Here is a 23628-nt window from a genome sequence, read left to right as displayed (position 1 = left end):
ATCAAGATTTACTAAAGGACTATTTAAATGCCTGAAACCTCTCTATTTGCGCGTAAAGTCCGTTTATTTACTCGGAAAGTTACAGCAAAGTTATGCAGCGTAAAGCCAAATTAGATCATTAAAGTCCTCAGAGCTCTGCTGATGTAATTAAACGTTTCTCGGTGTTGAAAGCAGCGTTCAGTGCCAAGCATGCACACAGTTTTTTTTTCCTTTTGTGTGGGGATAAAGCAGCTCGGCTCGGGGGGCTTCAGGCTCTGTGGGGGCCTGTCACTCACACACGGCTCCGAAATAACTCGAGTAGCGGACTTCCAGCTATGCGTAGTATAGATGTCCTGCCGCTGCCTTCTAACACGCTGGGTTAATAATAGGAGCACGGTTGTCAAGCTTTTTCAGAAGGGGGGAGTGTCTGCCTATTCTCATTGGATCCGTTTTATCCGCGAGTGTCTCGTGAAGTGCGAGAGTGGGAGGAGAATTTCCAGCAACGCAGGATATCAAAAATAAACCCCCTCATGTCAGGGAAGAGCAGAAAGTATAAATACTCCCGAAGTGTCCAGACTGCAGCGGTGCTGGTGAGTGGCACAACAAGACTTAGCCTGGATAGAGGGTTAGAAACGTCAAGTCAGATAGACTGAAGTTTAACTCTAGTCTTACTTTGATGACCCAGACTGGCTCTCCAGCACTGACATCACTTTTGATTCTGGAGGATTCTCTTTTTTAATTGAGGGGACGCTCAACTTCCTAAAGATCGAGGACAATAACTGAAATAAACTCCAATTTTTGCGACTTTTGATTGCAATTTAAGTTGCAGAAGATGTGTTCTACTTTGTGTTTTATCGTTTTAATGCTGTGCGTAATAAACGCAACACTTTCTACTCCATTTGAATCAGAGGATGTTTTACCTGTAAGGATAACTGGAAGAGTTAGAGGTCGCTTTTGGAAGAGGAGTGAAGAACAGCCGAGATTTATTCTCAGCGCGTTTGGCAAGGACATGACTCTTAATCTCATTCCAGACACCAGCTTCATCGCACCTTCTTTCACCATTGAGCGCATCAAAGCCAAAGATGTTGGCGCTTTACGCGGCGCCTCAGGTGCCCGACCTGCCTCAGGTCTCCAACGTTTCATGAACCACACAGTAGAGAGTGAAGAGCATCTTAGAAGCTGCTTTTACTCGGGGAACGTGGACAACGATCAGGACTCGGTTGTGTCTGTCAGCTTGTGCTCGGGTATCTTTGGCTCCTTCATAACGGAAGGGAAAGAGTACTTAATAGAGCCCAAAGTTAAAGGCGGCCTGGGGCCAGACTCTGCAGAGCAGCTGCATGTCATCAAGAGGAGGACATTCACCAAAAGCCTCGGTGTTCCCGTTCTCTTTGATCACGCGGCTGTGGAGAGCCAAGCAGATAAGCACAATGGGGAAAGTTTTACGCACAGCGACAGTGACGCACGAAGGGAACCTCGCCGGAGACGCTTTGTTTCCGCGCCACGGTTCATAGAAACTCTGGTGGTGGCAGACTCAACCATGACCCACTTCTATGGAGATGAAATAAAGGTCAGACATGATGAACTCATTCTTTCCTGCACGCGTTGTTGATATAGGAACATAAACACACCATAGCTGAATTAAGCAGATTAGACGGTCCCATAAACACACTTCTAAGACGTCACCTTTTTCCCCTATTTCATGTTCCCAGATCCTGTCTGCAGGGATTCACAGCCCAGACACTTAGGGTCAGGAATTAGTTGCTCTGCGCTGTTTCATAAAAACATGTTTTTGGAGATTGGATGGAAGCCGGTGTGCTCCCTGTTTTCCACAGACTGAGAATAAGGTCAGGCAACAGAAATGTTAGAAATGCTGAAGCACATTCCTCAGGACTTGGTCACGATTTGGCAGCAATGTCTCAGCATCATGCAGGGCAGATTCACCAGGCTTACAATATCCGCTCTATGCTGCTTTTACTCAGAATATTGAATTCATTACATGACCATTTCCTGCTCAAACAATCCAAATTCAAATGGAACAAGTTTGATGGATGCTGGCTTTATAAATAGATTTTTTTTTTTGTAGAGATATCACTCCAGTTTTATTCTGGAGCTAGAACTCCTAAACCTCAGTAAGACAGTCCAAGATGCTGGCACAGACAGGGGCAGCCAAATTCTTGTCTGTTTGTACTTAATAAGCCACTCAGTTTCCAAACTCTGCTTTCTCCTACAGTGAAGAAAAAATAAAGTCATAGAAAGAACCAGTGTCAAGTCGACAAACTGATAAATTAGCTTAATTTTCACTTTTACTTCTGAATCAGATTCCAAACAAAGTCCTTGTAACTGCTTTTCAGTGAGCAGGAGGTCCCAGGCTCACACAAACATTTGTCTCTGCGATATGTGTGGGTGCAGTGTGTGTGTACAACACGTGTGGAAAAACTTTTTTTTATGTGGGAAAATCATCCCTTCCTAGGAAAGTGATTTCAGCACAGCTGACAGAAGACTTCACAATACACATCATGGCACAATCCGCCCACATTCATAGTGATTTACCAGCTCTCCACTAAAACACGAGCCTATAACAGGATTGTGGAAAAGGCTGCCCATAACTACATCATCCTATGACACAACAGTGAACAGCAAAACCATAATTGGGGGAGGCTTTTTATAGTTTCGTTTGTGTTTTACCAAAAATAAATGGATCACAGTGCCAAATGCAGTATCCTGTTAAAGAGTACAAACAGTGTTATTAAAAGGAAGCATACAGTGGTCTCAGACTTCTGATCACATCTGCTACTCTCATCCTCTTTAGAGGCAGTAGACAGTTTATCAGACCCAGAGGAGAGTCCAGACAAGCTCTTCTTCAGCAAAGCACAAATAATAAATAGATCTAAATACCTAACTTTACAGCATTCAGTGATACAAGGGAACATTATAGAACTCCTTCAAATGTATGTTATTCTGAGTAATATACATTTCTGCCTGTGAGTACCAAGACACACAAAGATGTTCTTCAGCCACTCTAATCTGTGGTTATAAATACAGTAAATTTGCAAAGCTATGGCATAATTATCATGTTCATCTCTGTTACATTATTGCTTTATTTTAATTGTATGGGTTTTAGTGTCAGTGTCATTGAGCATGTATCTATTTATAACTGGTAATTTGCACCATGGCGGAATCTTTGTTTAGTGGGTTCACTACAGGCCGATGTAGCTGTTAAAATCACTAATGGGGAAACAATCAGCAGTTAGGTACAGAAACATAGGCATAGTTGCTAGACAAAGAATGAAAAACAATCTTACGCTGAAACGGAGCACTGAGTAACGACTCATTGACGTCTGTGTAGGTCATTGTTATACAAATCTTCATCAAAAAGGGCAATTGAAGGCGATTGAGGTTCTTGAAGACAGTTTGGATAACACAGTGATGTTTCACTTTGCAGGGACAAAAAAATGAGTGAAAAATAAATAATGATTCAGTATTGAGAAACAACCAAGTATGATTATCAGCTGAAACTACTTAATTTATGAAACTTGATGAGGAGTTACTATCTACATGTTGACTAATGATTAACAGGCAGTGTGACCTTCATTTGTTCCTTTAAAACCACAACATTTCCAGTATGTAATCAAACAGTTGCTATCAATTAAAGTTGCAACATGTAGATTTTCTCCTGAAATGTCTAGATTAATTTAGAACAGTGGTTCTCAAACTGGGGCCTGAGGACCCCTGGGGGTCTGTGAGCCACAGCTTGGGGGTCCGTGAAATAATTCAGAATAAATTATTAAAGTAATGCCTTGCAATTAAAAATCAAATAAATACATATAGGAACCACAGCACCATAAAACAACCATATTAAACCAATCACTCCAACATAATTTGGCTTTGGACCAATAAAAACTCAGATATGATTGTGAGATTTCACGTAAATCTATCCCCCATCACTCAGGTTTAAGAGTTTAAAATACAGCAACTAAGAGTACAAATGGCAGTTAACATATGTTTAATCAGCGGGAGAGTTATGTGGGGGTCCTTGGAAAATTTCTGCCCTCTCCCTCGTCCCAAAAAGTTTGAGAACCCCCGATTTAAAAGATGACTATTCCTGTGTATTCATGTCATGTATTTTTAAAGTTGAAGTCTGAGGTAAAAGCCAGCTGCCTCTGATATACACTAATATTGGAAAACGTCACTCTGTAGGGTGTATTAACTACAATAAACCAGAGTTTTAGTTTCATGGATGAATTTGAGGAAGGATTAAAAACTGTTAAAAGTGCACTTCCTGGTTTACGCTGCAAGCAATCCCAGCATGCTCTGAGAGGAGCTTTCAATGCAAACCAGTAGTGCCATTAAAAACAGCTTTTCTTCATCATTATGTGAAATTTATCAGTGAAACCAAAACATCAGTTTACTCTTTAGTAAATACACTTTATGGAGTGCCATTTTTGGTTAAACAGAATACGCAATTCAAAACAAGTAGTAAACAGAGGAGATGGTCTCTACTTGTCAATTTTTGTTATTGTTTTGATAGTGAGCCCCTTGTCCACAGAATTTACATATTGTGCATTGTAGTTATCATTATGTACCTAATAAAGTTTGTAAGGAGTTATCTACCATCTACATGTAAATGAATGATAAACAAGCTGTTGTTTCTTCATTCATTCTCTTGTTAACTAGCAGTTAGCTACTCACTAATTACTCAGTAACTATAACTTATGTGTTCCTCATTGTAGAGTGTTACCACCATGAATCAGTGGTCCAAAAAATACTATGGACTGGTAAAAATGGACTAGCACCTTTCTAGATGCTTCTACAACGTAGGTCACACCTACCCATTCACTCCACATTCATACACAGATGGTGAAGGTTGCTTTTGGACTCTAGTCTGTAGGCTTAGCATTATATTATATTAAAAAAAAACTACCAGTGCTGCATGCCCTCTTTTTATTCACAACCCACTGTGTCTTTGAGCTGTCCAAATCTCATATTAACAAGTTGATTTTCAAATTTTTAAAGATATGGTACACTGTCTCTCCTCCTCCACAGCACTACATTCTCACCCTGATGTCTATGGCCGCCCAGTTGTACAAGCACCCCAGCATCAAGAACTCAGTCAACATGGTGCTGGTGAAGATGCTGGTGGTGGAGGATGAGGAGGTCGGCCCGGAGGTCTCCAGTAACGGAGGTGTGGCTCTGAGGAACTTCTGCTCCTGGCAGCAGCTCTTCAACCCACCCAGCCAGAGGCATCCAGAGCACTATGACACTGCCATGCTGTTCACCAGAGAGGTGAGCGACAAATACATACCTGGTGTCTGTAAACCACGGCAGAATGGCTGCTTAGATCTCTGCACTAAAACATAACATCATCTGCATATAATGTATTACATATTTATCAGATTTAAGTTGAAAGATTATAAGCAGCTTTACAAACAAAACCACACCATGTTTTATATGAGAATGTGGCGGTATCATGTGGTTGGTTTGTTTTTTCTTGGAAAAAATCAGTCTTAAAATTATTTGGCTATTTGCTAATAAATAAGAACTTTTTTTTACTGTGTGCCTTCGAAGGCACTGGTTATAGTAAGGATATTTTTTATAAATTTATGGACACAAAATGAAACTTAAAGAAGGGGGAATAATGGACTTTGATTATCTCAGGTGGCAGAAACACTTCTTGAAAAAAAAGACTAATTTTTCTGTGTCTTCTGGCAGTCAGTTTATTTTGAGATCTTACTATTTGAGGAAAACCACAGACACAGGGACAGTTTCAGCCCATTTTAATATCATCAGTACAAAAAACAGTATGACTCAACTAGCAGGTCACACAGCTGCCATTTACAGCAGGGTTTCACAGTGCTGCTTTCACAGACACTGGCTCAGCACTCCTGTTGTTGCCATAGTTACATAAACTGGTGTTCTTTCTGAAAGTTTTACTTGGGTCAGGGTACAGTCAGGTTTATGTTCTTTGACATGCTTGTAATGTAAGAAAGTACACAACATCTGTATGGTGATGCTTCCAGGGCTGCTAACTCAGGGGTTTGTACATATATGAATGGAGTTAAACATGTTATTTTATCTTGACTTTTGCCTCTAAGTAACCAAAAAAGTAGCCAAAAAATTATGTAAAAAGAAAGCATCTTTAATGTGCATTTTATTTGACATACTATGTGTTAGCGAACAATCTCTGCACACTGTCATGATGGATTATCATAGCCTTATTTCAGGTCATAGTCTAAGTTAGACCTGTTTGATTCTTAAAATACTTGTTACAAGATTAAGAGATTCAAAGTGTATTGCTTAAGTGGAAAGTCTACTCACTCATGTTGGTCTGATATATTTTTCCCCAATCAAAAGGCAATAACTGAGCTGGGATGAGTCATGAATGAAGCACTGGTGGAATTCAGTCCAGCTGGGGTGCATGATGTGGTTTCAGAAGCAGCAGACTCAAAACCACACGGCAATTACATGAAACCAAAGTGTCTTTCAGTAAAACAGGTGCATTTTCTGTCAAAAGTGGGGGGTCCTAGCTGGAAATGAACACCCTTGTTCCAACACAGTTAATGTCAGATCTTTAAGGAGCACTTGCTTGAGATTAAAGAAAGGATAAAAAACAGAGGAAGTGAAGGAAAGCCTTTGTAGCCCTCAGGGTGAATTAAGGTGCTGAAAGGGATCTACAATATGGAATAGTTGTAATCTTTTCCAAGCAGGGGAATGTCAACTGAGAACAAACAAACTGTGCTTTATGGATGCTTCAACAGGAAATAAGTTCATGAGACCTCAGGGTGTGTGTTTTGATTGGCGCGTTCTGCTGCATTTGGCTGCCGTCTCTTCTCTGGTATGTGCACTTTGACAAGGTGTTAGCAGACAATGCATTAGGCGAGTAACTTCTCTATTATTACACTTTTATAGCTGAGTGCATTACTGTTTGTAGCTTGATTGATGACAGTCTCAGTGTTTATCCGCCTACTGAATGACGCCCGCATGTTAAACTGACCCTAGTTTGGGGGATTGATGAATAGAACATATGTTTTTTTTTGCAGACTTGTTGTAATGGCTTTCCATTGGGGAAACCATCTTTCACACAAACCTGGTTTATGTTTGTTTTTCCATTTCCGCGGAGATATGCTTTGAAATGCAGAGGACGGAAGGCTCCTTGTGGATGAGCTAACTTTAGTGCTGCCACAAATCAAGCCTGACACGATTAGGGACACTCCAAATGGTCAGGGTTTTGAATATGAAGCCAGGTCGAGGTTGAAAGTCTAATGTCATGAATGCCACAGTCATAAGAGATGCTGCCGCTACCACTGGCTGTTGTGAAACTCTAAACTCTGTTTCTTGTAGTGGAAACATATTTCTCATGCATTCTTCTGGCCTCATACTGTATGTGTGTTCTTGCACGCCTGTCTGCAAATGCAATACTGTAGCTAATGCTGTGACCCATACATTCTGCTTTGTGTCAGTGTGTCTGCACACATGACTGATGGGCGCCATTGTGGAACAAGGTGTACAAACACACGCTGGGTTGTGTTTAAACGGCAGCTCCAGCTCCAGATGTGTTTTGAATCATAGAGGGCTCTGCTTTGTGGTTTTTTTGAAGCTTAGGCAAAGAGTCCATGTCCGTCTTACACAGCCAGGCTTCTTCTTAAGCAAGGAAAGATTTCGAATGCACGACAGGGTTCATTTCCAACATCACAGCTCTGAACAATGCATGCAGAGGATATTTATTTGCTTTGTTTATGATGGAAACTCTGAGTAAGATGTTTCTGACTGGTTTCCTAAAAATGGCAGAAAAACAAGCTGGGGTAAATAGATGTTGAAGTTTCATCCTACTTGATTAATAAAACAGTCACTCAGGGTTTAGAATAATGGCTTTAACTCTTAATGGCCCACTTCAGCTGCTCATTTTAACGCACTTGGGGCCCTTATCTAAATTAGTTTTAAAACACATTTTTAACTGTACTTTGGCAATACTATTCTGATTGTCTTTGGAAATAATTGTAGAGCAATCTGAATGAATTGTATTTAATAAAAGAATGTGTTGTCTGTGGCCAGCATGTCTCGTGCAATGATGCTTTTGTTCCAGTGGCACTAGTTGACTAGTTGGTATGTCATTGTTGGTATTTGGTATTCCACCGTGGCTTTTCTGTTTTATAGCACCTATAAATAAATCTTGTTTCAATGGTGGATACCACTTTCCATCTGTGCACAAACTCTCCTATTGTTATACCACACCTCTTATGATGATGTGGCTGTATCTTGTTTTTATTGTTAAAAACTGAGACTTCTTGTTTGTCTCAGTGCCTTGTGGTTAAGACAGTGCTGGAGTTCAAATGGCACAAGGAAAACCTCTGATGACATGAAAAGATTCTGGCTGGCATATGTGGTTTTTGTTCCAATTGTTATGTAATATATATAAACATGTTACTATTTATTTGGTTTGTTTTTTATGGCTTATTGAGGAGGAAGAGAGTGGATAAAGTGGGAAACTTGGATGAGACAGTGGGGAATCATCATCATAAGCTTTTATTTAAGCATCAAAAATCACTGAGGTTTCTTTGATTTACAGTGATGTTGACTTACAAAAATAGTACACGACTTCAACAATCCTTCATTTAGTCTGAGAGAAATGAGTGGCAAACTTTGGAGTACAACAAGCTTGGGAGGCTCCAGTGGGCCAGTTCGGCAAAGATATTATATAAGATGTCTAGTACAGTGGTTCTCAAATGGTGTGGAAAGGCACACTGGTATTCTTTAAAGCAAGTCTAGGTGTAACTTGGGAATCTGTACAACCAAAAGTTATCACTACAACTACACAACAGAAGATTCTTTATTATGTATTACAGCATTGTGCATGGATATGAATATGGTGTGCCTTGGGCATAAAAACTTTGAAAACCACTGGTCTAGTAGATAAAAAGAAACTAGTGTTTATCACACATAAATGCCAGAAAGCTTGACGAATTGACTTCAGGTCAAGTGCCAAAGGTCGGAGTAGATAAAAAAGAAAAAAGTATAATACCCAGTGAATAATCGTGGAGCTTGGCCAATATGAGATTTTGAGGCTGATACCAACTTCAACAGGGTTATGATAACTAATATGGTGGCTGATGAAACTGAAAGATGAAAGAAAGGTTAATTGAAAGATGTGACAAATAACTAAATACTGCTGACACATTTTTTAGCCATGATGCTCTACTTCATGCTCTGCAGAATGTTTTGTGCTAAGAAGTCTGAATGGCTCTTTTAGACATGATGACGCCATTTCTTAATCAGCCATAAATATTGTTTCCTGCATTATATGTTTTGGTACATTTGCTGAACAATATAATGTCCAGGTCATTCTGTAAAGCCTTCTTCACAGATCGAATTTTGCCCAAGGCCATTGTGCTGAGCTAACCAAAATGTGGGACATCTCTACAGATCATCACAGTGTCTTAGGGTCTTGGCATGAAGCCTAGTGTTAGTTCATGCAGGACACATGCAGGTAATCATTGCCCAGCCATGATCAGCTGATGTAACCTTGCAGAGCAGATGGATACACCCGTTTCCAGGTTTCTCACTGGCGAATCCATCTTGCAAAGCTCCCGTCTGAACCGTTTTGGTCCGGTCAGAAAGTGACAGGACCAATCAGCATCGAGGGGCAGTACTTTTGACGCGGCAGAGTCGTGACATCAGCAAGCAGCGACAAGAGGCCAGTGTAATTATGGCAGAAGACATTGGCATGGAAGCGCCAGTTTTATCAGAACTTGATGGCATTTCTTCATTTAAAGAAGAACAAAGAACAGCATTTAGTTGCTTTCTTTTCAAAAACAAAAGCTTTGCCATGGTTCGGGTTATGCAGTTCTCTATGGAGTTTACACTTCGGTATGGGCGCAGTTACATCACGTATTTTGTTGCTCTGATTGGCCCATGAAGATGTTACAGACAGAACCTTCATCCAATCATTCTTCAAGTTTTTTTTCCAAAGGCTCTGCCCTTTCCCAAGCGCTGTCTTTGAGTGGTTTACCAGATGGATGTGTGAAACAAATTCATCTGATGTGCCAGTATTGAAATATATCAAGCTTGTCACTGCTGCTGCTAGCAAAGCTTAACCTCCTCCACCCCAGCCTCCTCCTTTATAGCATAAAGCTTGTTGCATCCTCATATTGAGATTCATGCTACTATGGATTAATTGCCTTTGAACTAATTCACAACCTCCATGGCTGCAGGAGGCCAAAAAACAGAGCCATCTCTCCGACACAAAACAAACAATCCAATCACACAATCCAAAACACATATGAGATCAACTATGACAAAAACCCTGTTAAAAACTTTGCCAGTCTGGCCCCAGTGTGTTTTGAGCAGTAGAGCAGCTGTTTGCAATACAAATAAACTGGTGTGAAATTTAAATTGTGTCAACTGGTGTGCTGTGGGTGATGGTGGTGGCTGCTTAAGCATTTATGGCAGCATGTGCCAAGCAAAACTGATGGCAGCTGTGAATAGGATGCAGCCAAATTTGAATTTGAAAAAAAAAAAAAAAAAAAAAACAGGTATTAAAAGTAACACCTTTCTCAAAAACAGTTTGAGTGACTGCAATAGCTACCGATTTTTGGAGGGGTTTTTTTTGGATTTGAAACCATGATTCTTAAGATTTGAAACATCTAATTATGTCAGCTTTCATACAGGCCTCATCTTCTAACATCAAGTCATCGTAATGCCATTGATGCTTCAGTTTCAGTATTTCTCATGTCTATGTTGCAGGACATCTGTGGACAGAAGAGCTGTGACACCTTAGGTGTGGCCGATGTTGGGACGATGTGTGACCCCAAGAGAAGCTGCTCAGTCATTGAGGACAACGGGCTGCAGGCTGCCTTCACTGCTGCACATGAGCTCGGTCAGTCGATATTTTTTGTAGTTGCTGCTTTGGTCATGAGTTTAAAAACAAAACAAAAAAAAACAACAACAACAACAACAAAAGAATGTTTGTAATATTCTGTAAAAGGACCAAGTTTTCAATTTCAACTAGATATTGGAACCAGTGACCCTCCAGATTTTCACTGAATGTGCTGTTTTGGTAGCTAATTTGGGTAGTGGTGACATAAAAACCTATATTTCCCTCAGGTGTCCAGAATGTTAAAACTTGCACTGCATCAGAGGACAATGGCATCCTCTCCTGCAGGGTGAATTATAATAGCATTTTTTCCTCCTGCAGGTCATGTGTTGAGTATGCCTCACGACGACTCCAAGACCTGTGAGAGGCTGTTTGGAGATTTGGGAGGTCATTACCTGATGGCTCCTCTGTTTGTCAGCCTCAACAGAACAGCACCCTGGTCTCCCTGCAGCGCTCTCTACGTCACAGAGTTCTTTGACAACGGACACGGTAGGAAGTAAATCAAGTTCACAAAAATTACACAGAGGATAAATCTCAAACTGAGAAGCCCCAAAGAGGACGCCTGCCAATGTGGCAGTCTGCCACTACACTGCGGCTCCATCATTAGAGCTGATTCAGAGATGAATAAAACATACTGTTAGACCTCTTGTGCTCTAACGATGGCTTTCCTGCTTAAACATGTTGCTGCCGTTAAATTATGGGTTATACGGATGGTTTATCTTGCCCTAGATTTCCACATCCTCTCTCTCCAAATCATCCTCTCCCCTTCTCTGCCTTTGTCTTTGCCTCTCCCTCTGTCACTCATGTTTTGCATGGTGCATTGTTTGTATCCTTGCAAGACCTATCAGTGAACTATCTTTTCCAGTGACTCATACGATGGACTTCTTCCTGTTCTTCACCTCCTCCGCCAAGAGCAACAGCTGGTGTCAGCAGAATGTGTTCTTTATCAGTTGGGAAAAAGCCTCCAGCTAAAAATGAATGTGGCTGAGATTGTCGATTCCTTACTGGGGACGTCATTGACAACTCTGGACAGAAAGCTTATTGAATATAAAATACTATCATTAGCAGAATAATGCATAAATTCACATTTAGAATCACTGTCAGATATCCAGATTTGGAGCTTAAGGCGGCCTATAAAACTGAACCCCATTAGTTAAATTTAATGATTTATATTAACAATCTGGACACAACTTGACCTAAATATTTTCCTAATGTTGTCACGAAACACATAAGGAGCAGCACATTTAGAATAGTCTGTGCCATTATTTCCAAGTATAAAACATTCACCCACACACTGTTTTTTTTTAATTGTAACCACAGGGGACTGCCTGCTGGACGTCCCAGAGAACTCCATGTCATTACCCAGAGAGCTGCCAGGCACCAAGTACAGTCTGGACCAGCAGTGCCAGCAGATCTTTGGAGAAGAGTTCATCCACTGTCCCAACACCTCAGACAGTGACATCTGCAGCCAGCTGTGGTGTCAGGAGGATGGAACAATGCAATGCTCCACCAAGAACGGCAGCTTACCATGGGCTGACGGCACCCCCTGTGGCATCAACAGGACTTGCCTCCATGGAGCTTGCATGTCCACACAGGAGGTGATGAAGCCACTGGTAAGGCTTGTTTGTCTGTATCATCAAGGCCAGACTAGGTATGTTTTTCTTAGTTTTGTTCTGTCTGTTTCTCTCTGCTGTAGCAGCCTTAGGTGGCTTTCACACTAGGGGCCCGGTCACGGATCCGAGTGCACTTGAGCCCAAAGTCCGGTTTGTTTTGGTAGTGTGAATGCAAACGAACAGCACCCAGGCACCAGGCCCGGGCCCACTTGGGGAGGTGGTCTGGGGCACGTTCAAGTGGACTCTGGCACGGTTCAGATGAGATGTTAATGCAACCGTGCTCGGATACGGGACAGAGCGACGTATCAGCTTTATGACATCATCGTAAAAACTAAACTTCTTTCCACAGCGCGGCAGTTTGTTTACATTTTTCCTCAATAAAGGGCAGAAATCATCAGAATCCAGTCAATAAACGGTCTGTTGTGACTTACCTTACAGATGAACACAAGTTGAAGTCACTGAGAGGAGGTGCAAAGGCATTGAAAGTCTCCTATCACCTCAAAAACCGCTGTATCTGCACAGCGCGAGCCCATTTAATCCTCTGAGCTGTAGTAGATGTACAGATATGAAGAGTGAATTTCCTGGCATCTTTAAAGTGATTTAATCATCCATGGCTGCAGGATGGACTTTTTGCTGGTTCAAAACAAAAATAATCTTCGCTCAGGTCATGACCCCGGTGGTTGCCATGGTAGCTTCTTCTTCTTTCTCCTCCTTTGTGGGGTTGTAAACCAGCTACGTGCATACCGCCACCTGCTGTTTCAGACCGAGTAAATACGCAAGTGTGCCCGGGCACAGTTCGATGTTGCTAGTGTGAAAGCAAACCGGGGGGAAGGGGGAGGTGGAGGAATCACGCCGTGGCGCAGTTCGAAACAACTAGGCCTAATATGAAAGCACCCTTAGTTAGCCTGTTGAAATCATGGATTGTTTGGAAGTTCACTCAACATTTTGGTAAATACAAACTTTGATGTTTTGGGACTAGAAGTTACCCTATGTGGATGATGCAGCGGCTACAGGCATTTTTTGTCTTTGTCCTAGTTAACAGGATGTTAAAGTCAAACTTTAGCTATATAACTGTCATAGACTGTATAAAAAGAATGTAGTCTCAGTGACGTCACCCATTCGTTCCTGAAGAGGTGGTTTGTGGCAGCCGCCATATGGGAAATGCTTTCTCTTCCTGTCTTTTGGTCTGTCCTGATTAGGATGACCATACTCCAGATACGCCTGATATTCAAGTTCCAACACTCATGGTTTTGACTAATTTGATTCAAAACAAAACATCACGCTTGCAGCTCACATTTGTCTCTATACACTCTATATGGACAAAAGTATTTGACTGCTGAACTATTACATCGACAGGGACAGTGATGGCATTTTATTCAAATACATAAACTTAAAATATGGAAGGCTTTGGAGTGTTTTGTAGCAATTTGGGCATTTATGAGGTCAGGAACTGATGTTGGACGAGAAGGTCTGTCTCACAATCTCTGTTCCAATTCACCCCAAAGGTGCTCATTGGGGTTGAGGTCAGGGCTCTGTGTGGGCCAGTCAAGTTGTTGCACACCAAACTCATCAAACCATGTCTTTATAGTCCTTGCTTTGTGCACTGGGGCACAGTCAAGTTGGAATAGATCAGGGCCTTCCCCAAACTGTTGCCACAAAATTGGAAGCATAGCTTTGTCCAAAATACATTAGTTGGCTGAAGCATTAAGATTGGCCTTCACTGGAGATACAGGGCCTTGCCCAAACCCTGAAAAACAGCCCCATGTCATTTTTTCTTCCTCCACCAAACTTCATGGCTGGCACAGTGCAGTCAGGTAACGTTCTTCCAGCATCTGACTGCCAAATAGAGAAACATAATTTGTCCCTCTACAGCACAGGTTTTCACTTCTCCACAGTCCAGTGTAAGGGTGCTTAACACAGGATGCTTATTTTTTAGACTCCTCTGGGTATAACTTCTTCTAAATAAAGAGAATACCCACCTCTAAAGAGTATATCAAGTAAGAGTATACCCATTTCTGCATGCACCACTACACCACTGGGCAATGGGTCTGATTAAAACACCTGAAATCAATAATTAAAAGGTATGGCCAAATACTTTTGTAAATATAGTGTATATTAATCAGCGCTTGTCAATGTTAAATACTAATTTGTTTGTACATGTGTCAGCACATCAGATTCACAGTACAGTAATACAGTAAAACCCTCTGGCAGGAAGGCTGAGGCTGTTTTCGAATTCGCCTACTATACTAGCAGTGCGAACTGATTTTCCCAAAATGCAGTATGCAGTATGCAAACAAATGAGAAAGTTGCAGTATGCCAAAAATACCCGGATGACGTACTGATTCAGGAAAATTTCACAGTATGCATCAGACCAGTCTGCTTCGCCTACTGTTACCCACAATGCAAAGCACTGGGTCAGAGTTCGTAATGGCGTAGAGCGGCGAAACTTTCACTGGAGCGGCTGGAAAAAAAAAAGTGCCATTACTTTTTATCTTTACCTTTTTAACATGTACTATAGCGAAATAAGTTGTAATAAGGTCACTGTTGTTTTTGTTTTGCTGTTACGGCTCGTAACGGCCGAAAAGGTGCTGTCAAGTGTGTCCTTTCACTGGACTATACATGCTAAGCTAAAAACAACGGCTATAAAAATCCTGAAAAAGACAAATAAAAACACTTCCCAGATTTTTTCTGTACGTAAATGGATCGAAAACCGTGTAGCGTCATTTGCAATTGACCAGGGTATGACGTACTTCTGTATAACAGAAACCAGCTAAACCGGGGCCAAGCATACTACACGATAACGTCTGACTGGCAGTCATACTGCATACTACTGTTGAACGCAGTACGCAGTGCACAATACATACTGCAAACTACATTTGGCAAGAGTATGCATTAGGCCAATTAAAAAAAAAAGCCTTTGTGTCATGGTGAACAGAAAGCCAGCTTTTTCCAAAAGGCTCCAGGACAGTTAACATCCCCTTAAAGTACCAGGTGATGAATATGCTACGTTTTGCTCATACTGCAAGTGTCCATTTTCAGTGATACAGGTTAGAAGTTCTGACATACAAAGCCCTTTAAAATGATTGAACACAGATGTTGGTACAGGCTAAAAGTAGCACTTTTGTGACCTACTTCAGTGAGGCAGATGCTGATGACGACAAACTTTGGCGGCACAAGATTGGAATTTTCAAATAAAGTTTTGGTTTATCTATGGAGACATGATTTTTCATCTGCTCAGCTCTTTCCATTGTGTTGAACGGCGCCCTGATGAAAAATCCAACTGTACCATGAGCTCATACATGTGGGTTTGTGGCAGAATTAGTGTCCCTATTTGGAGGTTTGACTATGGTCAACTGTGGTCTAGTTACAGTACATGCAAAGTATAAGAGCCAAGAGTGGCCTTTAAGCCTCTGGGCAAACAGCTGTAATGCACCCACCTCCAGTTGTATGGCTCCTCATTTGTTACCATTTTGGCTTCATTTTATCTGCCAACTTTAGCAATGCTATGACATGAGATTGATATTTGTGCTGGTATTCTACTCCAAATATGCTTATTTTTTTAATTAGTCAAATATCATGTAATTGTTTAGCAAAACATTACGTTTCCTCAACACATGTTGCTGGTCAAATGAAACCTGCTCTCTGGCTGGGCTGCATGACAACACTGACTTAAAACATTTATAGCATAGCTATAGAAGAGTGTATAGGTGGCCTTGGCATTCCCTCCACACAACAAGATTTCTGATAATGAATAGTGAAAATGTTTAATATTTCAAATCAGGGCATTCCCACATCATCTTCTAGCAGATAAGAGGGAGTAAAAATACTCTTCTCACACCTCCAGTTGTATGGCTCCTCATTTCTGCCTCATAATCTTGTAGTGTGTACCCCACTTAAGCCAGACCTAATGTCCTTTAAAATTCGGCTGTTTTAGGAGAATCAAAAACATGTCTACTTCTGAAAAACACTTAAAGGACAGCCTGGGAAAAGGGTATTCGGTTCCAAACTTCCATTAGAAACCAACTTTTTTAGATTATAAAAACATTCATGTAAACTCTGTATAGTGTCTCAGTTAGTGGAGATGTAAACATTTCCTGCATGGCAGCAGTGTTCAGTTTTTAGCTGGAATATATGAATGAAATGTAAAAGTACATATCACATTATTGGAGTCTAGTGAGTTTAAAAAGTGCTGCTACTTGATGCTTTTTTATATTTCCTTTAAGAACATTTATACATTTTGGTGTTTCATTTGAGCTCGGTTGCCTTGATATCTTCTCCTTGTGTTATGATCACACATCTGTTTATGAAGCCAGACGTGCTGGCAGCTCAAACTTTAGCTGATCCAAACTCGTAAAACTTCTGGAAAGGACACTCAATCTGGCAAACACACACCCACACATACACACACTTTAAATTTTGCTTTACAAAGCTGCAGCATGGCAGCTTCCACCGGTGGTGAGTGACACATGTGGCAGGAATGTGGGTAGAGGCAGACAGCAGGCGCGTGCCGAACTTCAACACAGATTTAGCCTGGAGTGTCAGCCCGCCAACACACTGTGCGGCCTCAAAGCCAGGAGCCAGACTGTGGTCAGGGCTACACAGCTGAGATTGCCATTGGCACAGAGCTCTAACCAACCACTCTGACTGCTCTCTTCTTGTTGTGTTTGACCACAGGTGGTTGTGGACGGAGACTGGAACGAGTGGGGAGCGTGGCAGCAGTGCTCCAGAACATGTGGAGGAGGAGTGGAGTTTTCCTACAGAGAGTGTACCAATCCAGTACCTCAGAACGGAGGAAAGTACTGCGAGGGACAGAGGGTTCAGTACCAGTCCTGTAACACGCAGCCCTGTGACAATAACCAAGGTGAGCATCAGCACTGGGATAGTTTCAAAGACACAGTTTATGCTGACTTATTATGTTTGACAGGTGTGGAAAATAAAGATAATTTTCAATCACAGAAAGCTTTTATTTAGCATTTTTGAGGACAGCAAGAGTAAATACAAACTTTAGGTAGTTTGTAAGGTGTAAGAAAATAAACCAAAAGTAAAAGACCCTCTTCCTGTTCTAATTGTTTAACATCATACATTGTTTTATTACCATATATTTCTATTAAAAATTTAGCATGAATAGGATTTAAAGTAATAAATGGATTTGTTTACACTCTTGTAGCGTGTTTTATATATTGTGTTTAAACTACTAAAATTAAACCGAAAGCTCCTATTGTCGCCAAATCACAAAAAAAGAGATCAAGAATGCAGCTGTAGATCAGTGGTAGAGTCAGTCGTATTTTGACTGGGGTTAGATTCCAAGCTCCTGCAGTCACATGTGGATGGTAGGTGGACATAAGCTTGTAGACACTTTTCTGGTTGTCTGACTACTTAAAGGGCTTTTACACCGCAGGTCGCACCTATCGATTCACACCCTTTCACTCCATTCACTGCACATTTACACACTGATGGCAGAGGATGTGTCCTTTGGCAAGAAACTTAGCCCTAAATTGCTTCCACTGCTGCATCAGAGTCATGTGAACCTGCATGGATGTGTCTGAATAGGACTAACTTTGAGTGGTCAGACGAGTAAAAAAGTGCTATTGATATCCATATACCATTTACCATATTCTTTTTTTTTTTATTTGCTTGACTATAGGACATAAAATCTCTTATCAGAGTAGTTGCAGATTACATTTCTTATCATTTATAATTAATTTTGCCTGTAGGCTCTAACTTGTCTTTGAAAGCAAATATCCTGATATTTAGTATAGAGGATGTGAAATGTGTCAATATTTTCAAATAAAAATAAAATCTAGACGCATTCAACATTTTTATGGAACTAGTTTAACTCATGTATACTACAGAAGAGTGGTTTCATTTATTGAAGTCTGAGGCAAGCATGTTTTCGTGAGCTCTCTGCCCATTTGTTGGTCTTAATGCTCTGAGTTTGACTTCTTGTTTCCCTTCAGGAAAGAGTTTCAGAGAGGAGCAGTGTGAGAAGTACAACAGCCCAAACTACCTGGACTTCAATGGGAACATGAAACAGTGGATACCAAAGTACGCAGGGGTTTCTCCCAGAGACAGATGTAAGCTGTTCTGCAGAGCCAGAGGCAGCAGTGAATTTAAGGTGTTTGAATCCAAGGTAAGACATTACAACTTATACACAGCCCTTTTAATCACATCCTAAAGTTAGACCTAAGTTTACAATTTACAAGATTATTTTCATAGATTCGGTCATGGTATTTTAAAGCCCAACAATAGCAGATGCAATATTGGAAATGCCCTCTTGTTTAAATTTTCCATCAGTCTGGTAGCAGACAATACATCCACTCTTCAGTCAACTTAACCACAACTCCATATATGCAAATAATTCATAGTTCTTATACTTAACATCATCAAAACAGGATTTCTTTCGATCGACCCAATTGTATAAACGTACAAACAATTTATACCTACACTTTTATTTGAATAGGCTGTTCAAATAGTTGAAAGCTATCCTGTAAAAACTGATCTGTCAACATGGAACCCAATGTGGAGTTTGGTTTTAAGGGCCAACATCAAGTGAACCATTAAGAAATTGAATCTCTTTTTGTACTTCAACATTGACAGCATTTTCAGTGACAGGACGCTGCTTGCTTAAAACAAATAATCTCAGAGTATATAAACAGTACGAAACAAATTCTACAGGAGACATTAAACAATTGAAAGTTGTCAGTTAATCAATTAATTATTGTACCAATTTATAACCAAGGTTATGTCAAGACACTTTACATAGAGAGCAGGTCTAGAATATGTGCAAAGTTACAACTTCCTTTGAACAGGCAGAAACCTTGAGCAGAACCAGATTTCTGTTGAACAGCCATCTGCCGAAGCTGTGTTGGGGTTGTAAAGGGATAGTAAAATGCAACAAAAGTATGACACAGTGTGAATAAGGAGAATAACAGAGTTGTTGTAGTTGTAAACGAAGTCCATAAAAAAATCAATTTACTTAAGAATAAATAAATAACATTGTCACTTCATTGTAAAAATTCAGGCTTTTTCTGAGATTTACCAATCTCAATCTTCACCAGCTGATCTAAGGTGCATCTTGATATACAAACTGAGCATTAACATTTAAAAACTGAAAATTGTTACATTTCTGCAAGATGCAGGTGAATTGGTTTGCTTCAGTAAAACCTACTTATTGTGTCCATGCAGGTCATCGATGGGACGACGTGTGGTCCTGATACCACATCAGTATGCGTCCAAGGCCAGTGTGTGAAGGCGGGCTGCGACCAGGTGATTGGATCCAGCAAGAGAGTGGATAAATGTGGAGTGTGTGGAGGAAGTGGATTGACCTGTAGAAAGATCACAGGCTCCTACAATAAAGCAATGTAAGTGTTCAAAAAATCCATTATATATGGAACAGTTAGATATTGCACAGCTGAATTGAAGCAGAGATTCGCCTTGGATGTATTTATGCTTTACCTCTATAGCTGCATTGTTAAAATCTTCCCATTATTACATTAGCAAGCAAAAATATATTAGTTATATTTTAACTGTAAAAAGAGACTTTAGCATTTACTTTCTTATCACTCTGCCAACTGGTATAAGCTAAGCTAATTACATCCAACCTTTAGTTCTCACATGTTCTTAACTTCTGACCACAAAAAAGGAAAGCAAATGATCTAAACTGTGAACTTGAAGTTATCTAAGTCCTGTTCTGTTTTCTCTACCAGCTATGGATACAGTGACATTGTCACCATCCCTGTTGGAGCGACTAACATCGACATCAAACAGCGGAGCAACAGAGGGATCAAACATGATGGGAACTACCTGGCTATAAAGAGAGAGAGCGGTAGTTACATCCTCAACGGTAACTTCTCAGTGTCTACAGTAGAGCAGGACATTCCTGTGCTGGGTGCAGTGTTAAAGTACAGTGGCTCCTCCACCACCCTGGAGAGGATCCAGAGCTTCAGGCAGCTGAAGGAGGCCATCACCATCCAGATCCTGGCTACTGCCGGAGACGCCAACCCCCCAAAGGTCAAATACACCTTTTTCATCCCCAAAGATGTCTCCTTCAACAAATCTAAGGAGAAGAAGGTGCCGTCACCATCTTTGCATGTAATCCATCCATTTGGCGTCCCTGAGTGGGTGCTGGGGGAGTGGTCTGAATGCTCCAAGAGCTGCGGCTCCGGGTGGTCCAGGAGAAACGTCGAATGCCGAGACAACGAAGGGTTCCACTCCAGCCTTTGTGACAAGGACTTGAAGCCCATAGATATCAGGGCCTGTGGGGATCTGCCATGCCCCATTTGGCAGATGGGACCTTGGTCCGCCTGCTCACGAACTTGTGGTCAGGGGGAGCGCCGTCGCAGCGTCTTCTGCATAGACTACACTGGGAAGACTGTTGAGTCAGAGAAATGTGATCCAGAGAAAATGCCGGAACCAGTCTCTGGAGAGTGCCTCAACCAAGAATGCTTATGAGGGACAGACAGTCAGTGAACTTTGCCATTTTGGTCTGATTCAACTAAACATGGGTGGATTTCTAAGTGGGCAACCTGGGCACAGGAAAAGAGTCCAAGGGGGCAGAGGGTATGGATGTAAAACGATGACAGAAGAGACGCAAAACAAAATTACAATAATGCAATATAACATAATTAAAAGGATGTAGTACATATATAGGGCTGTGCTTAACAACTACAATTTCATGCAAATTTCAAGCAAAGCAACTCAATATACCCAGTAAAAGAAATGTATCCTGACTTTAAAAGACACAAAAGGGCAGAAAATATTCACAGTTGTTTTGTGCCTCTGAGATTCAGAGTCCTCACTTAACTGCAGATTCAATGCTATTCAAACTGTTTTGTGTCTGGAGAGAAAATGACTTGGGGCCTTGATATGTCCGTGCCCAGGAGCTCATGATCATGTTATCCAGCCATGTAACTAACTGTTCATACAACATTACATCCAAGGCTCTTGCCTGAATTTAGTTATGTCATCTTTTGTTGACAAATTACAACCACTATTGAGAATCCAAGCAATGGAAATCTACCTCAGGATGTACATGTGATGCTATGTATAGATGCTACATGAAGGTGCTGTGTGCAAGAGGAGTTTTCTAGTCCCACTTTTAACGGATACTTTCTGTATGAAGTCTCTGCAATGTTTTTTTTATCTTTCAAGTTAGCTGTCATATAGAGTGGGACCAGAACTATGGCATTAAACCTGCTGTCAAACACCAGCACAGTGTAAATATATACCTCCAAGTGTCCTCCACAGAACTCAAACCTCCATAAAGCTTTGATCGAGCCATTTACCTTTTACTGAGGTAGGCACATACGATCAATGCGGTGGGATTTTAAGCCTCTGGGAAATGCGCTCCTGTTTGATTTGCTTCTCTCTTCAAAACACATACCAATCTGATTAGTAATTATGATTTTGATGGAAATGCCATGCTCTTATCCTGAAAAATTTGCATTGTTGAATTATGGAGAAAACCAATGAGTGTATCCTTGGCTAAAATGTGCTTTTTGAGAACACTTGGTTCTATTTCTGAACCAGACGTGTAGTGTTTATACAAGAGTTTGAGTTTACACGATGTGTAAAGGATTTAGTCTAGATAATGAGCAGTCATTTAAAACTAGAAAAACCAATGACAGAGAATTTCCCTCTATGCAGTGTTTCAGTTTTCCCTGCTGAGACAGTTGAGAGGAAAATATGAACAATCAATCTGCAAGGCTATAAATGCTTCTTCAGTGATGTAAGAATGAAATAATTACCACATTATTGCCTATAAGAAAGAATAATTATTTTATTCATTTCCAAACTTTATTTGTAAAAGCATCATATGCAATCACTCACAGTTGTTTCCTTGTATGTATATTTGATTTCTTCATTCCTGTTGTTAATTTACAATATGTTATAAAACAAAACAGACGGAGCATTAGGCCAAATATCCCTTCAGTGAAGGACCATTCTATTATATTATTACAGCTTCCTTTTTAAGCTATTTATTTTTGTAAAATTTGTACCTTGTATGTGTAATTAACATGGCAGATGCTGCTGTCTTTGAGATTTTTGTCCATGAAAATGGTTAAATAAACACATTTATGTCCAAATATGATTCTCTCTCTCTGCAGCTTTATGTCCATTGCAACCACAAGAAGCTTTTGCGACATGTGTCCAAGTGTCTGCATCATTCCCTTTTCCCCTGTTGTGCACAAATATTTGAGAATTCTTCTGTCCAGACAGGTGGGTATACATGACCAGTACATGAAGGAACCATACTTTCAAATGACCTGTGACTGCCAAATAAATGTTCAACTTTTCCATGTTTTCCACAGCACCACTTTTAAACCATTGTAAGCCACTGAAACACATGAATGACTTTCAGACGAGCGGAATTCTTTTTGGTGGGTCGGCGTCTTTAAAGTAGGGTGAGGCACATTTTATTGTGGATTTTACAGAGTGAAACCTCTTAAGATGTTCAGTAAAATCCTCCCACATTAGAACAACCTCCCTGTCCAGACATCTGACGGACAGTGGGATAAAAACACAGTAGCTATAGTTTTTTTTTTGTTGTTGTTGTTTTTTTGTTTTTTTTTTTGGAACCTCTTTTCAAGGCTAAACCAGGGACTTAGCAATATCATTTTCAGGTGTATTTATGATAATATTAGTCTAGGCAGACTGACCATGATATCAAAATTTTAATAGGTTAAAACAACCAAAAGACCCACTGTATTTAATGAAACTAGTATAGCACTGTATAAGGTATTAAAGTTGTCTTCTGAAATATCGGGTAACAATTAGAAGACGCTGGAGACTTTCTTTCTGGTTGGAATTGTGTGGCTTAGTCCTGAACAAACTGCAGTGAATGGACTGAATGACTGGGGTTGAAGAGAAGACGACCCAAGACTGAGGCTGTTTTCGAATTCACCTACTATACTAGCAGTGTGTACTGATCGTCCCAAAATGCAGTATGCAGTATGAACAAATGCAAAAGTTACAGTATGCCAAAAAATACCTGGATGACGTACTGATTCAGGAAAATTTCACAGTATGCATCAGACCAGTCTGCTTCGCCTACTGTTACCCACAATGCAAAGCACCAGGTCAGAGTTTGTAATAGCAGAGAGCGGCGGAACTTTCACCGGAGCGGCTGACAGTTACAAAAAATGCCATTACCTTTTATCTTTACCTTTT

General features: G+C 40.7%; 1 protein-coding gene across 1 annotated transcript; it reads left to right on the top strand.

The window, feature by feature from the left end:
- The first annotated feature begins 538 nt into the window (after nucleotides 1-538).
- Nucleotides 539-22544, top strand: LOC121518575 (A disintegrin and metalloproteinase with thrombospondin motifs 8-like). The gene is made up of 9 exons (XM_041800954.1): nucleotides 539-1546; nucleotides 5023-5262; nucleotides 10717-10849; nucleotides 11168-11335; nucleotides 12167-12459; nucleotides 17134-17320; nucleotides 18417-18589; nucleotides 19645-19820; nucleotides 20166-22544. The coding sequence occupies exons 1-9, from the start codon at nucleotides 812-814 to the stop codon at nucleotides 20908-20910; spliced, it is 2850 nt and encodes a 949-aa protein (XP_041656888.1). The 5' UTR covers nucleotides 539-811; the 3' UTR covers nucleotides 20911-22544.
- The last annotated feature ends 1084 nt before the right edge of the window (nucleotides 22545-23628 follow it).

Source organism: Cheilinus undulatus, linkage group 2 (assembly GCF_018320785.1).
Source record: "Cheilinus undulatus linkage group 2, ASM1832078v1, whole genome shotgun sequence".
NCBI lineage: Eukaryota > Metazoa > Chordata > Actinopteri > Labriformes > Labridae > Cheilinus > Cheilinus undulatus.
The sequence above is the reverse complement of the archived record's forward strand: the minus strand, read 5'-3'. Positions and strand labels throughout refer to the sequence as shown.